This window comes from Phodopus roborovskii, unplaced genomic scaffold (assembly GCF_943737965.1).
Source record: "Phodopus roborovskii unplaced genomic scaffold, PHOROB, whole genome shotgun sequence".
NCBI classification, from domain to species: domain Eukaryota; kingdom Metazoa; phylum Chordata; class Mammalia; order Rodentia; family Cricetidae; genus Phodopus; species Phodopus roborovskii.
In genome coordinates, this window is record NW_026126611.1 from 9,538,849 (window position 1) to 9,553,728 (window position 14,880).

General features: G+C 49.4%; 1 protein-coding gene across 2 annotated transcripts in view; it reads left to right on the forward strand.

The window, feature by feature from the left end:
• The first annotated feature begins 3,781 nt into the window (after window positions 1–3,781).
• The window catches only part of Cnksr3 (CNKSR family member 3), a 77,678-nt gene continuing 66,579 nt past the window's right edge, over window positions 3,782–14,880 (forward strand). For both annotated transcript variants that reach the window (XM_051205983.1, XM_051205982.1), the window contains exon 1: window positions 3,782–3,992. In XM_051205983.1, the coding sequence (XP_051061940.1) occupies window positions 3,941–3,992 (52 nt within the window). In that variant the 5' untranslated portion in view covers window positions 3,782–3,940. The remainder of the gene's footprint in view (window positions 3,993–14,880) is intronic.

Consider the following 14,880-nt stretch of genomic DNA (forward strand, 5'->3'; position numbering starts at 1 on the left):
TCACAGCATTAGGAAGGTTGAAAAGCTCGAAACAGCGGTCAGTGTTTGTTTATTAGAATCAGCTCTTCTGAATATGGTTTAAGATAGTGGAGGCAGGGAAGGAACACTTGCCTGAAATGTGTATGCAAGGCCCCAGGTTCTTTCCCAAGCACTGGGAAAGACATCACTGAAAGCAAGCCTGGTGGGCTACACTGCTAATACCTGCCAGTTTGGAGCCTGAGGCCAAGGATCAAAAGTTCACGGCTCAGGTGGGCTACAAACCAAGGTCAAGGTCAGCCTGGGCAACTTGATCTCAGATCCAGCCTAAAATTAAGATGCTCCCTGGTCTGTGAGACATGGACAGGCGTCAGTAAGAGGGAGGCCAGCATTAGCTCTCCTGCTGTGTGCAGGGTGATATCATTAAGGTTCTGGAAAGATCAAAAGGCTTCAAGCAAGTGAGGCTTCGTTCATTTCAATGAAAAAAATGTTTGAGAATCTCACGGATTGGATTATCTGATGGGACGCTTGTGTATTTAGGGAGGTAATCTCATTACCACGGTGTGAAGGATCCAGACCCATTGGGTGGGAGCCAAGTTCAGCAGCAGCAGGGGTTAATTGAGCTAACTGATGACTTGGAAGCCAGGTGATGTCATAGATAAGAACACTTGTCCCCCCCCCCCCACTGGAGGATGTTTCACAGGTGGGAATTTGCAGAATCCTTTGCTGCCTTTCAAGTTAAAGAGATAGACAACAGGAGACAATTTATATGCGGGAGGAAATGAAATGATCTTAAATGTTCTGAGAATAGTACGGGAAAGAAACATGATAGAATCACCACATAGGGAGGGTCCCTCAGCTGAGAGGAGACTGAAGCATTTCTTTCGCTATGGGAAGTGTTTTGCAGCAGGGACAGACAGGTGCAGGGTCTTTTACTGCTGTGTTTATCCAGTAGTTATAGTACGAGCTACGTCTCCAGAGTGCTTAGTTTCTGCTTCTCAAATTAAGATAACAAAGACTCAAATTCTTAATGTGAAACTGATTCCCAGACTCCCTTGTCCAGGTCCCTCTGCTCCCCCTGGGCCTTGTCTTCTGATTAAAGGCCACGGAAGAAACCCTCCCTGGGAAAGTACCAAGATGTCCAGGAACGGCTCACTGCGTGTTTTTTTTTTTTTTTTTTAAATCTTCCTCAGTTCAGTGTGTAACAAGAGTTCCCGACATCGTTAATTACGTAACTGACCAGAATCCGAAAGGAGGCTCACAAAGAAAAGGAGAGGAATATAGGAGGATGGGTTCTAGGACCAGAATGGTAATGAATGCATCAGGTTAAAATCAAAAGGTTTGTTCAGATCCTAGCTATGTGGGAGGAGCCCTGGCGGGTGTCAAGGTGGGGAGGAGGGAGGTGCTCCTGCTGAAGGGTGGGGGGGGACAAAGCTACAAGGCCACAGGGACAAGCTGAAAGAAAACTGGCAACTGTGTCAATGACTGTTTTCTCTCTCTCTTGTATACACATCAATTTCTGTGGCTGCTCATCTAAAATTCCACCTCTTTGATATGCCAAACTTTCTGTTGAAAGTTTGCATTTCTGCAGGCAGTTAGTACACCCTAAAACTTTCACATGCTAACAGCTGTAATTAAGGTAGAAGGTCTTATTTACATAGTAATTAGCCTGCCGGACTGGTGGGGCAAATGGATGGCTAATTCATTTAGATGGTTAATTGGTCTTGCAGGTTGGAGATCTTAACGTGGCTTTCTTCTTTGCATAGTCTGTATCTGCGTTCGACGAGAGGGTAGATTGTATTGACCGTGAGACAATATTCTGCAAACCGGACTCTAGAATTCCAGCTTTTAATGCTCCAATGAATACAAAGGCACTAGAGAACATCAAGGAAAATTCTACAACAAAATCTGCAGCACTGATTCTCTTTGTGATTCTGTCATTTCTACCCCCCTGATTCACATTATGTCAACCAAGTTATTGTTGCGCCCCCTTCCGCAAGCAGCAGCACTGTTTTGTAGATGAATTACTTGTTTGGTCATCCTGACCATATATATGGTGATTACCGAAACTGTCTTTAACAGTTCCCTCTGAGCAAAGGTCAAGATGGTTCTCTCTCTTGTGGCCCTAAAGATGGTTACGGAAAGAGGCAGGCCAAAGATCATTTCTAAAAAGAGGGCAACTATTCTACCAGGAATCTTCTCGTGGCCTTTGCCAAGTTTCTGGGTTGGCTAATTACTTCTGGTTTAAAAAAATTACTATTTTTGATAGTTGTATCTCTCTATTGTATTGGTGAATTATACAGGAGGGCTAAGGTGGTTTACACACTATACACCCAGCACACACACACACACACACACACACACACACACACACACACACAGGTGCTAGCTAGTCTTGACTGTCACATGTACTAAGTGGCACCTATCCCAACACGACAAATATTGAATGAACGCAAGTGGTTGGAAAGGATGCATCTGCGGGTGTTTACTGAATGAATAAAGGGCAACCACTCATTCAGGCGGGGAGCTAGGTAGTCGAAGTAGGAGAACAGATTCACGGCTGCCTACCCAATATCAAGCAGCCTCTGCCCTGGATAGGGGTAATAGTTGCCAAGGGGAAGATGGAAATCAATAACTATAATTGAAAGAAGACTCAACAGGGGCCAAAAAGAGTGTCTGCGTGTGTGTGGGAGGTAGGGCCGGGAGGGCCGGGGGAGGTAAACACCGGTTACAGGCTTTTCCCCAGACCCAGGCTCTGCTTCCAAATTGAGGCTTGCAGTGTGGAAAGGGCTCTCCTCCCCTTGCCAGAGGCGGAAACTTGGGCATTTTTATTTTCTTTCTTTTTTTTTTTTTTCCTTTTTGGCTCGCTGACAAATTTCGCCTCAGGGTTAATGACTAATCCGAATCGAGAGTTAGGTCATTTTGAAAGTATGGCAAAACACAACTCCGAAGAACCGCCACTCTGCTGTTAACTAAACCGAAGAGTCGGTGCACTGGACTTCTTGTCCGACACACGTAACTGATCTCCTTTAGGAAACCCAAAATGAAGACGGCCCGAATGGCTGAGCAAGATCTTGATCGGAAGCTTTTAAAACGACAACACACAGGTTTTTGCTTAAACAGACAAAACCAAACAAGCAAAAGAAAAAAAACTGGTCACAAGGATTCGGACTGTTCGGCTCCCACCAGGCTGGGACCTCTCAGGAGCTAACCTGCTCTCCAGAGCTCAGGCGGTCGCATCACCTCGCCTTCTCCAAAGGAAAAGTGCAACCCGGGCGTGCGAGCTGGGCTGCAGCGGAGAAAGTAAGCAGCGTTCTGCAAGGTCGCCGCCCCGCCTCCTCCCACGTGTTGCTCCCGCTCGGCCCCGCCCCCTCCCACGTGTTGCTCCCGCTCGGCCCCGCCCCCTCTTTTATTCCCGGGAGCCCCGGGCAGAGCTGAAACTTTGCAACTCGAGCGCGCACGCTCTGCGTCCTTCCCCGCCCGGGCGGCCTGCGACGGTGGCGCAGGAGGTGGGATCGGCTGGCGGGAAGGCTCGAGGCGCCGGCGCACGAGGGAGTGGAGACCCCGGGGGACCTCTGAGGCCGCCCGCCGGGGCCGCGGAGGGCCAGCCGAGCTCGAAGGTCCCGCCCGGCCAGGAAGAGTCAGTCCCCTGCCTGGAGTCTGAGGTCGCAGCCGTGCGCCCGCTGTGGCGGCGATCGCGGAGGAGCGGCTGCATCCTTGAGCGGCTTGTGCGAACCGCAGCTGGACGGCGGTAGCTGGAGCAGCAGCCGACACCGGACCCAGCTGCCCGGTGCGCAGGGGCCCAGGACCGCGCTGCCCTGGCTGAACCACAGCGGGATGGCGCGCTGACCGCGGCCATGCAGGCTTGAGCGGACGCCCAGGGCGCGCAGGGGACAACCGCGGGCGCAGGCTGCAGCACTCCGCCGCCGCCTTCCCAGCCCAGCGGGCAGTGAAGTCGCTTACCATGGAGCCCGTGACCAAGTGGAGTCCCAAACAAGTGGTGGACTGGACTAGAGGTGAGCGGGCCGTAGAGGACCCCCCCACCCCCGCTCCCCGCAGCCCGGGAGATGGGGCGGGCCGGGGGTTGGGCTCCGGGGTGCTTCTTGGCCCCTCCTGCGGGCGACAAAGCAAACTTCTGCCGAGCGGCCTGTGCGCCCCTAGCTGGTGCGCCTGCTCCGAGCGGTTCCTTTGGGTGGGGGTGCGCGTTGTGTGCCGCGGACGGGACACCCGTATTTAAGCCAGGGGACAGTGGTGTGGCCTTTCCGTGAAAGATGATGGGCCGGGCGTGCGGGACTAGGGGATTTGGCGCCAGGGCACCCTCTCTGTCCCGCTCGGGTACGGTGCCCGCGGACCTGCTGCCTGTCGCCCAAGCGCAGACACAAGGCGTCTTTGTGTGGGTGATTGCCGCTGGAGCTAGTGCAGGCTGCGGGCCCGGAGCAGCCCGCGGGCGTGACCGGCCGGGCGGCTGGGCAGGTAGACTTAGGAGACTCCTGCGGCCGGTCCAGCCTGTCTGTTTGGGTTGGAGAGGGCGAGTTTTGGCTTTCGAGCCTGAGAGAATCCCAGCGCCAGGACTCCCGCAGAGGCGGGGACTCGGCTCCAGAGGCGTCAAGACTCCCGGCGGCGGCGCAGCATTTGGAGGCCAGTTAAGGCCTGAGAGAGAGAGCAGTGTCTGGAACTGTAGTTCTTTTTGGATGGTGCTCGGGAAGAGGAAACCCAGTGGGTGCTGGGCAGTGAGTGCAGCGGGGATGGGAGGGGGGAGTCTCTGTTACTTTCTCGTTTCTCTCATCCTTACTAGGGATAGTTGCCAGAGGGGGCTCGACTCTGTTTGTCCTCTTCCAACAGAACAGGAGTCCCCTGAAACCTCTCAGGGTGTCCCACCTCCTCACTTTCAACCTTCGTTTCGAGTTACTGTCCTTCCTCTCCTCCTACTTAGTCTTCCAGGTGCGGAGCGGGCACCCTTTCTGTGCAGTTACTGCTGGAGTTGTGGCGTGTTTCACACTTGACTGAATGCTCTGACTTTGCTTTCTGTTCATCCCAGTAGACATAAGAAGTAGGTGATGCTGATGTGTCCAGGTCATCTTTCAGAGTGCCCTTGCCCATGGCTGTGCCACAACGGAAACTCTTCCTGTCTTTTCTCAAGTCAGCGTCTCAAGTCAGTGTATGTAGGCCACTGGAAGGAATGTCCCGGTGTGTGTCCTTCCCATCGCTCCCATCTTCTCTTGGAGGCGGTACAGCATACTTTCTTAGGAAGTAGTACTCCTAGTGGCCAGAATTTCCAGGACCCTGTGATACAGAGACACGGGTCTTGGTGACTTTGCCAGGGTGCGCAGTAAAACCACAGCGTCAGCAACAGTAGGCTTAAGAGTTATTTTAAGCCCAGTCCCTTTGACACGAAGTGTAACTGGTACTCAAGGCAGTACCAGGCGCCCCGGTTTAGTTTGCTGAGGGATGGCACAGATGGCTGCACTGGCTGATCGCAATTGCTGTGTGCAACATGTGCAACACACTAGCATTTGAAGACAGCGCGAGGAAGGACGAGAAACGTTAACAACTTTAGTGTTTATTACACGTCGACGTGATGGTATTTTGCATAACATTTATTACTAAATAGAATGCCAGCCGCTCTCTTTTTAATTTTCTTAATTAATGGCCTCTATGTTTTTGCACTGGCATGGCCAATGCTGTGGCTCACATTCTATCTCTGTTGTAATGGTACTGTTCTAGGGGGTGTGACCCTGGCTTGCCTGTGCCTGTGCCTGCCTACTTGATAATGTACAACCAGAAAAATGGTCACAGGCAACAGGAGGGTGATGAAGTGAGTCACACCCTCGATATAGATAGATGGACCCCTCCCCCTTTTTCCTTCATCCTTCCTTAGGATGGGGTTAATTCGCATCCTGTTATTATTATTACTGATTTAAAAGGAAGAAAGGTTAAAACATGTTTTGGGGAATATTTGGCCTCTGGCCTTCCAGCTTGGTTGAGGTTTCTTTCATCTGGAAAAGGGTTTCGGATGTCCAGAATGAACAGCTGTGCGAGGCTCAGGACCCTTGAAGCTTGCTTATCAAGTTACATACCAGCATTCTACAAATTCTGTGCCCTTTGACCTCATAGGAGGACCTAGATGCATTCCATGTTAGAATCTTAAAGAAAGGTAAAAAGTGAAAATACTTGCCTAACTCTTGAATGACAAGGGGCATGTCCTTGCAGATTGCATGCATGTTAAGTGACGATTTCTTGCTATAATGTCTCACAGGTATGATTTTTTTTTAAATAAACAATTGACATATGCTACTTATTCGCTTAGGGGCTGTTTTTAAGCTGTCTTTGCTAGTCTTTCTGTAAATACATCCCGTGACAAGTAGCTTGTCACGTAGATGTTGCCACTCTTGATGTTGTGTGACTGTGCGTGTGGCAGTTATGAGCATTGTGAAGAGCACTGTCTATACTCAGCTGCATCTACAGCCTGGGCTTATGTCAATATTAGAGATTCATGTTAAGAAAGAATGCAGTGTGCTGAATAAACACGCCCACCTGGCTTTTTTTATTAACTTTGACTACACCATTACCAGTTTCACCACGATATGAATTGATGCCTGGTAAATATTAACACACACAGGGATAGGTATCGTATAAGTATCAAGTCATTGTAATAAGACAACGACCATCGAGGCAGGAACTGTTATTCCATTTTGCACTTGAGGAAACCTAGGCGCAGAGAACATAAATACCTTGACAGGTGTCACCCGGCCGGTTGGTGTGCAGTATTTGACTTAAGTGGTTAGATGCTGTTTCATTCCATTTTCCCGGGATTTTCTTCCCAGGGCGGTGCATAGAGTTACACCGAGACTCTAATGCACACAGGAGTAGGCCCACAGCATTCTCATGTTGGTGGCAGAGAACCATCCAGAATCTATGTTTTTTTTTTTTTATTCTACACTGTCTCTGTGTGTTAGAAAGTTGTGTATGCATGAGATGAATTCTTTAGTTCATGGCACCTATCCAACCGAACACCTTGGTTAAAGGCTTTTTGTAAGTTTTATAACATGTCCAGCCAGCCACTCAACAGAAGAACCAATGCGTTAAGCAAGTGTGAGTTTTAATTTTCTCTTGTACAAGAGTCTGAGGTTGGATAGCCCAGGGGCTCATGTCACCCTGGTCTCATGTGATGTCTCTGTGGCCTAGCATGTGGTGTAAGACTTCAGTGTGCATGGCTGTTCTGTCTCAGGTTGCTTTCCTGTGCCGATACCCAGTGACAGCCAAGGCTCCCCTTGTGAAAGTTCCATGTGAAACCTTGTAAGTCATGGGGTCTCCAGCTCAGTTGTCAGAATGGCTACATGACCACTGTAGGCTAGAGAGGGCGCTGGTCACCGCAGATTGCTCTCTGTGCGTGTGTGGTGCTGGGAGTTGAACTGAGAGCCTCACATGTCGTAGGCAAGCACTCTACCACTGTACCATGCTTTCAGTACCTAGTTGGGTACACGGTGGTCTTAAAACAGTTGGGATGTGGTCAGTAAGGAAAGAAGGAAGCCTAGGTGTTGATAGGTAGTCTACCACGTGATATTGAACACGAAGAGTGGGCCTATGGTCAAAGATGTACTTCCAATAGGACACAAGCCTGCTCTGTTGTACGAAGTGTCATATTTTCATTTCTCTTGAGCGTCTTGGTCAAAACCCTACAATAGATGCGTCTATCCCCAGGTGCATCTCTGCTTTCTCTCACTGTTGGGCAGTGTGTTCAAGACGGAAGAAGCTGCTTTGCCCAGTGTCCCTGGCCTTCTCTTGGCCGTGATCAGCTAGAACTGGCAGCTCTTGGTCAGTGTGATAGATACTGAGTGAACTTCCCTGCCAGAAGCCTCCTGCTGGCCTACGGATGGGACACCCATAGTATCAGTCACTGTCTCTGTCTCCATTAGACAGTGACGGGAGGTTCTCCCTTCCAAGGCTGAGCGGGCAGCATCGGAGGCGTTTGCTTGCCATTTGTTCTTTCCGTGGAAAGAACACACAGCATGTCAACGCCCTTAAAGGGCTTCACTGTGTGTTCAGGGTGGACGGGCTGGTGGGTTTTACAGTGTAGGTCAACTACCGTGCGCTACCTCGCACTGTTGGGCGCTGTTACCCCTCCCTACAGTATTTGGGGGTCGGGTCAGGTGTTTGCAGTTCTGGTTCCAGTTGAGGGCGTACCTTTCCATTTGGCCTCTGTGGTCACTGGAAAGAGGATGTCTCCGGAGCTGTAGGGTCATCATTTCAGCGTAGGTCCAGAAACTTCTCCCTGCAGGCGCCCTCTCTGGCTCTGTTCTGTTTCCTGGGCTTCGGCAACAACGTTTTCTTAATTACCATTTTTGGGAAAACATGAAACGAAGCATTTTATTATGTGGTAGATGCTGTCTCAAGAGCTTGCTTCAGACACTCCTTTGAATCCTTAGAAAACCCAAGCAGAGAGGTAGGTACCATTGTGAGCCCATATGAAAGGCACGGAGGCAGGAATGAGGTTTGCTCAGGGTCATGGGTTTACAAGCAGTGTGTGCTTTGAAGCCTTTCTCCAGCTCTTCATCTCCGTGATGCCTCATGCCAGTCAGAGGGGCTGAGCGGCTGGGAGCGTGGGCACTGCAGTCAGCTCGGTTGGCATCCAGGTTCGCCTCTGACTGTGATCTTATGTAAGTGCTCCATAAATTGCTATGCGGTGTTATTTTATTGCTTCCTTCCCTTTATCCTATAGCTGCAGGTCATGAACTGTTCTCCGAGCAGTCAGGTCTCATAAGATGGATTTTAACCATAGGGAGCACTGGTCTCTGCTGGGGAGGCTTTTCTGCCAGCTGCTATCCTGCTCGAGAATTGGGGTGGTACTTGTAGCCCATCGGGAAGGTTGCTTATGTGCCTCTTGTTAATATAGGGTGAACAATGCATCCACATTTCCCATTTCCTCTCTCTCTCTCTCTCTCTCTCTCTCTCTCTCTCTCTCTGTGTGTGTGTGTGTGTGTGTGTGTGTGTGTGTGTGTGAATGTGTGCCTGTCTATGTGTGTGTGGAATCAGAAGTCAACCTCAGATGCTGTCTATCTTGGGTTTTGAGACAAATGTGTAGCTAGTGCCCGGGGCTCACGTATTAGCTAAACTGACTGGCCAGTAAGCTCTAGAGACCTTCCCGTCTCAGCCTCCTTAGTTTAGTTTTACTAGTACTGGCCACTGTGCCTGGCCTTTACACTTGTGTTCTGGGGCTTGAGCTTACATCATCACTTTGTTTGGCAAGCAATTTCACCCATGGAGCCATGCCCCCAGGCCCCTTGGCATCTGCTTTAAGAGTAAGTCCACTAGCATGACGTTAAAAAATGACCCTTCCGCCGACACCAGCCATACCCACGTGGCATCTGGTCCATGAACACTGGCATTTTCAGGCCTGTCACATCAGAATCTTATTTTAATAAGATCCCTTGGTCATCACACACCTTTTACACAGCTGAAAACATGTTTTTCAAGTTAGCTGGTAAGCCCCGCCCCTCTGCTGTCAGTCACGGGAGCTCAGTGATTGAGTTGTAGAGTTCTCACCTTTAGTTTTTGGATGTTTGACTGGGTACTCTTCAAGACAGAAAAGGCAATCATGGGCTCTCTTTCTATAATAGGCATCACCTAGCAACAACACACATAGTTCTTAGCAAAGTAAATGACACATGTGAGTCTCCATGTATCCTCTGGGACTTCTGGAGTATTCATAACAGCTTTGGGTCTCACTTATTATTTCTTATTTTTTAAGATGAGTGATGGTCAGTGCTCATTGTGGCTGAAGCTCATTTTCACGTGGCTCAGATGTACTTAGAGTGATACGATGGGCCTTTGGCCTGTCATGTCTTCTGGGCTTGTGACCACATGGAACTTACTGCTTCTGGCCAATATTGAGACTCTGTGTGTGTGTGTGTGTGTGTGTGTGTGTGTGTGTGTGTGTGTGTGTATTTCGCTGTTGGTGGAAAGAGACACTAAATGCCATCTCAGGAATAAGTAACCACAGCAGTTTTCAAAACTTAGAAGTTCATGTTGTGTTAAGCTTGGCTGTCCTGGGTTCTACATCCTTGGAGATGGGAAGGAAACCTCTTATCGTCCAGCCTGGGCTGTCAGATACTCACTTGTGAAGCTCACTGGGTGCGCTGTGAGCCTGTCTCCCTGTGGCAGTCCCAGCTAGCCGTGCTTGGGGACATCAGGCTGTGAGGGCTTGTGTGCCTGTGGACTGGCACTGGAAAACTTTGTTCTTGGGATGAAAAACAGGGCATGGCCTTGTCTGATCTTGGTTCTGTGGGTTCCCTCCCCCCAGTACAAGGTTTTCTGTGACAGCTTTGCCCATCCTGGAACTCACTTTGTAGATCTGCCTGCCTCTGCTTCCTGAGTGCTGGGGTTAAAAGTGTGCACCATCAACTCCTGGCTCCAGTCTGGCTTCTTGTGGCAGTGGTGAACTTAGGAAATGCAGCTGCCTTATTCTGGAGATGATGTTTTTAGACTGTGACGTTGCTCATGTTAGACCCTGAGGTTGAGTTTAGGACAATTCATCCTTCTCTTCAAATCTCAGTACTTGGAACACAGCAGTTGAAATCGGGATGTCGTCTGTTTCCATCCCGCCTGCCCGGGTTGGTGAGCTCTCTGGCCTCCCTCCTCTTGTGCTGATTCCTGTCTTGCCACGTGTGCTGGTCACTGTCTTGTTGCCCTCACGCGCTCTGTTCGAGTCACTGTTCTTTTCTGGAGAGTCCCGCTGGAGCTACAGTGTCTGACGTTGCTTATTCCTCTGTGAATAGAGTTTCTGTGAAAGTGGTCTTGGCCTGGTTTGTTTTCTTTGACATCACATGGCTAATTGAAGCATTTTAAACCTGTGCCCGGGGAGGTTCAGATGCGGACGTGTTTACCAGGACAAAGTGGTCCTTTAAGTCACAGATCAATAGGCGGGAGACAGTGGAATGCCTTGTGTTTGAAAACTTTGAAAGCGTTTGAGTCCAGGACCTGGCAGATCTGACTGAAAATATTTTTATTTTAGAAAACAGAGCCATTTTGGTTGAATAGATGGTATTTTGGGAAATTCTCAGCAAGCAAGAGTTGAGCACATTTTTTTTTTTTTTTTTTAAACACTCTGTGTCTCACTTCTCAATAGGGAAGGGCAGGTAGGGAGGGAATTGTAGGCGAATAATCAGCAGGTTCTATTTTACTACAGGCCCAGTTTCTTGGTCGCCTGGAGGCAAGGGAGGCTGTCACTCTCTAGGAGGAAAAACCCTGTGTTATCTATCAGATAGGGGCAGTGTGGTCATCTGAGTCATGTTTTCCTGAGGAAAAGATTGTAGAGAAAGGAAGCAATCTATTTCCTATTTTAAGAGGTTTGTAGAGCAGGGAGTGTTAGTGTTTGCAGGTGGGGGCTGGGGTGAATGTGTTTCCAACTTAAATATGTACTAATTGAACAACCTTACATGTTCTCAGAAGAGTGTGGAGGTGTGGATTTGTGTGTTCATGCATGTGCATGCTCCAGAGTGTGCATGTCTGTGTGTGTGTGTGTGTGTGTGTGTGTGTGTGTGTGTGTGTGTGTGTAAGTCTGAAGAACATGGCAGGTGCTGCTCCCCAGGCATCATCTACCTTGCTTTTTATTTATTTATTTTTAGGATAGAGTGTCTTGCTGAGACCTGGGGCTTGGAAGTTAGGCCAAGATGGCTGGCCGGGGAATCTGTGGATCTGCCCATGTCCCCACTGCTGGAAGTACGATCATATGCCACCATGCTTGTTTTTGTTTTTATTGTAGGTTGCAGGTTCTTATGCCTGCAAGGAAAGTACCTTAGTGACTGAGCCATCACCCTAGCCCCTCGAGGTTAATTCCAAGTCGCAGCGTCAGCAGGGGAATCTAGTTAGCTTGCCTGTGGGAGCATGAGGTGTGTGACTGAGGAGCATGGTGAGCTTGGCGTGATGGGAGGGCCTGGCTCTCCCCCACCTATTGAACCTGTCATCACCATCTTAACATGGATTCCGATTCCGACAGGGGCCATCACTGACTGTGAACAGATGACACATCTGTGAGTGGCATTTCTGGAAATTTCTCTGTCTACCCTGCAGCTTAAAATTCTTAGTAATGAGCATCAAAAAGATACCTGCTCTCCACTAGTGAGGTGCACTAGCAACAAAGGGGATAATGAGGCTTAACTGTGAGCACCCCAGCCAGAGTGGAGCATCTTACACAAAGCTAGACCTCTCTGTAAAGAGAAAAAAAAAAGCCTTTATTCTGGTTTAGACCCCGACAGGAATGGGCTGGGCTCTGGGGACCGGGGAAACTGCTGGGGACCTACAAATAGGTGATCATTGTCTTTGACCCCTGATGCTTCTGACTGGGTGTTTGAAGAGACCCTTTCCAAAGCAGGTGGTACCTGTGCTGCCTCCTGGTACCTTAACGCCGCTGCCCTGGAACCAGCGTGCTCAGCATCACCTGGGGACACGGGTGTGGCGCGTATCCCAGCCCCTGAAACTCAGTATCTTCAGGTGATTCTGATGCAGGCTCTAAGTCCAGAAGCATTAGCCTGTCCCCTTTCAGAGGGACCAAACAGAAATCAGTGACAGCAGCCAGACCCTTCATATCATAATTCAAGCTGACACCGTGGCTCTAGGTTGATGCCTGATTAGTGGTTAGGATGGAGAACTCTCCTCCAAGGGATTTCTCTTTCTTTTTCTTTTTCTTTTTTGACATGCTTAAGTATATGGGTTTCTAAGTGCTCTTTCTACAGCATGCACAGGGGGCAGTTGAGGTTTTTGTCTCGGTGGACTCCCAGCTGGCAGCTCCATCCCACAGACAGTACATCTGTTGGTTGTGATCGTCTGTGTCACTACACTTGGGGACAAGGGGGTATTGGTATTTCATGGGTCTGTTTCTTCCTTCACTAGACTTAAGGCATTTACTCATTTAGTTTTTTTGTTTTTGTTTTTTTAAATGGTGCTGGGGATGGAAGTGTGGACCTCGTGTATTCTAGGCAAGAACACTGCCACTGATCTACAACTCCAGCCTTGTTTAAGGTCTCAGGGTTAGTGTAGCTCAGGCTGGCACTTGATTGTCCTGCCCCTGGCTCCTGAGCACTGGGTTACTGGCATGAAGCTATTTGGTCTCAGGATATGGACCCACGTGTCATGGGAGTCAAGAGAGACACCCAGAAGTGAGTGCCGAAGACCAGGAAGGGTCACGAGTTGCACCGGGATCTCAAACTCGGAGATTGCCCGGGTGCAATGTTAGAAATGGAGGCTGGGACCTAAGACTTAAGGTTAGGGCATAGTGGGAAATGTAGCACCCACTTAAATTGCATTATATTTCCAGATTTGGGGGCACCTTAGTGGAGTCCTTATTGGATTATTAAATTACCAGTTGTCTTAAGGTCCTCCTTATCCTCACAGTGCTCTGAACTGGCAAACAGAACCAAGGAATACTGCTCCCAAGTACTTTAAGGAATTCGGAGTACCACTTCCCCATGATAAAAATTGTGAAGCTTCTCCCTCAACATTATGGGTCATCTTAATCTTTGGTCTGTAAGGGTATATGTAGATCATGCATAGACTTAAGTATGTGTGTGAACACAGGTTGCATGCACACATTTATGGACATGCATGCATGCATGCATGGATGGTCACAATGGATGACATTTTGTTAAGTTCTCTTTGGGTCCTAGTCAGCTGTTAATCCCTTCCTAAAAACTCAAAATGGAGAAAGGTATGTGTAATGTTCCCTTTTGTACCCACAGCTCCGCTTTATGCCGGGAGCAGGACTTCAATTGAAGCCTGTCTCCAGGCAGCCTGCGTTGCTGTTTGCAGCCTGTAGTTGCTGTCTGCAGCCTGCCAACCCTTTGCTGCAGCTTTTCAGGGTTTGTCGCAGTCGGGTCCAGAGGACTGACTTCGTGTGGGGCACATGACTGGTTAAGCGTTTTCCAGTCTTCTGTGCACCTCTTGCGGTCCACTCCTGTTGAAGAAGTTGGCTCTTCGCTCATTGGATAACGAGAAAATAACACAGACGTTGGGAAAGGCGTGCCGGCAAGGGCTGTGGAGGTGAGGCGGCCTTTGTAGGGCGGGTAAGGGCTGAGAGACCAGCTGTGACTAGTGAAGAGTCCTTTCGTGAGGGGACACCACGTGGCCGGGGAGCATTGACAAGGTCTCTAGAGCAGTGGTTCTCAGTCTGTGGGTCTCCACCCCTTTGGGGGTCAAATGACCTTTTCACAGGGGTCGCCTAAGACCACCAGAAAACACAGATGTTTATATCACCATTCATAACTGTAGCAAAGTTACAGTTATGAAGTAGCGATGAAAATAATGGTGGTGGCGTTGAGGGGATCCACCACAATATGAGGAGCTGTATTAAAGGGTCAGAGCATTAGGGAGGTTGAGGACCACTGTGTTAAAGGGACCGGGGGAGATAGAACAATCAGTAAAGTTTGCCCCACAACACATGAGGACCTGAGTTCAGATCCTCAACTCAAGTAGAAAAGCTGGGCGTGGTGATTTAATTGTATAACTTAGAGCTGGAGAGGCAGGGCCAGCTGGATCTAAGGCCCACTGGCCAGCTAATCTAGCCCTGGGTCGCAGTTAAGAGACCTTACCTCAAAAATACAAACAAACCGCCAAGGGGGATTGCTCCTGAAGAATAACACCTGAGCTCGACCTCTGCCTTGCACACCCGTGTGCACTCACGTTCATATCTACTCCCCTTCCACCCCTGTTACCAAAGACTCAGTTCCGGGAGTGAGCCCACCCATGGTGCACTGCATGTGATGTGCCCTCTCCTCTCTCAGCATGACAGAATTCCTCCTCCCTTTGCGGTGCTGTGATTGTCTCATGTCTTAACGAATGCAAATCTCATGCTGCTTGGCGCACACGAGGATGTGTTGAGACAGAGGAGTGTTAGCCGGATTCAGGTCCTCA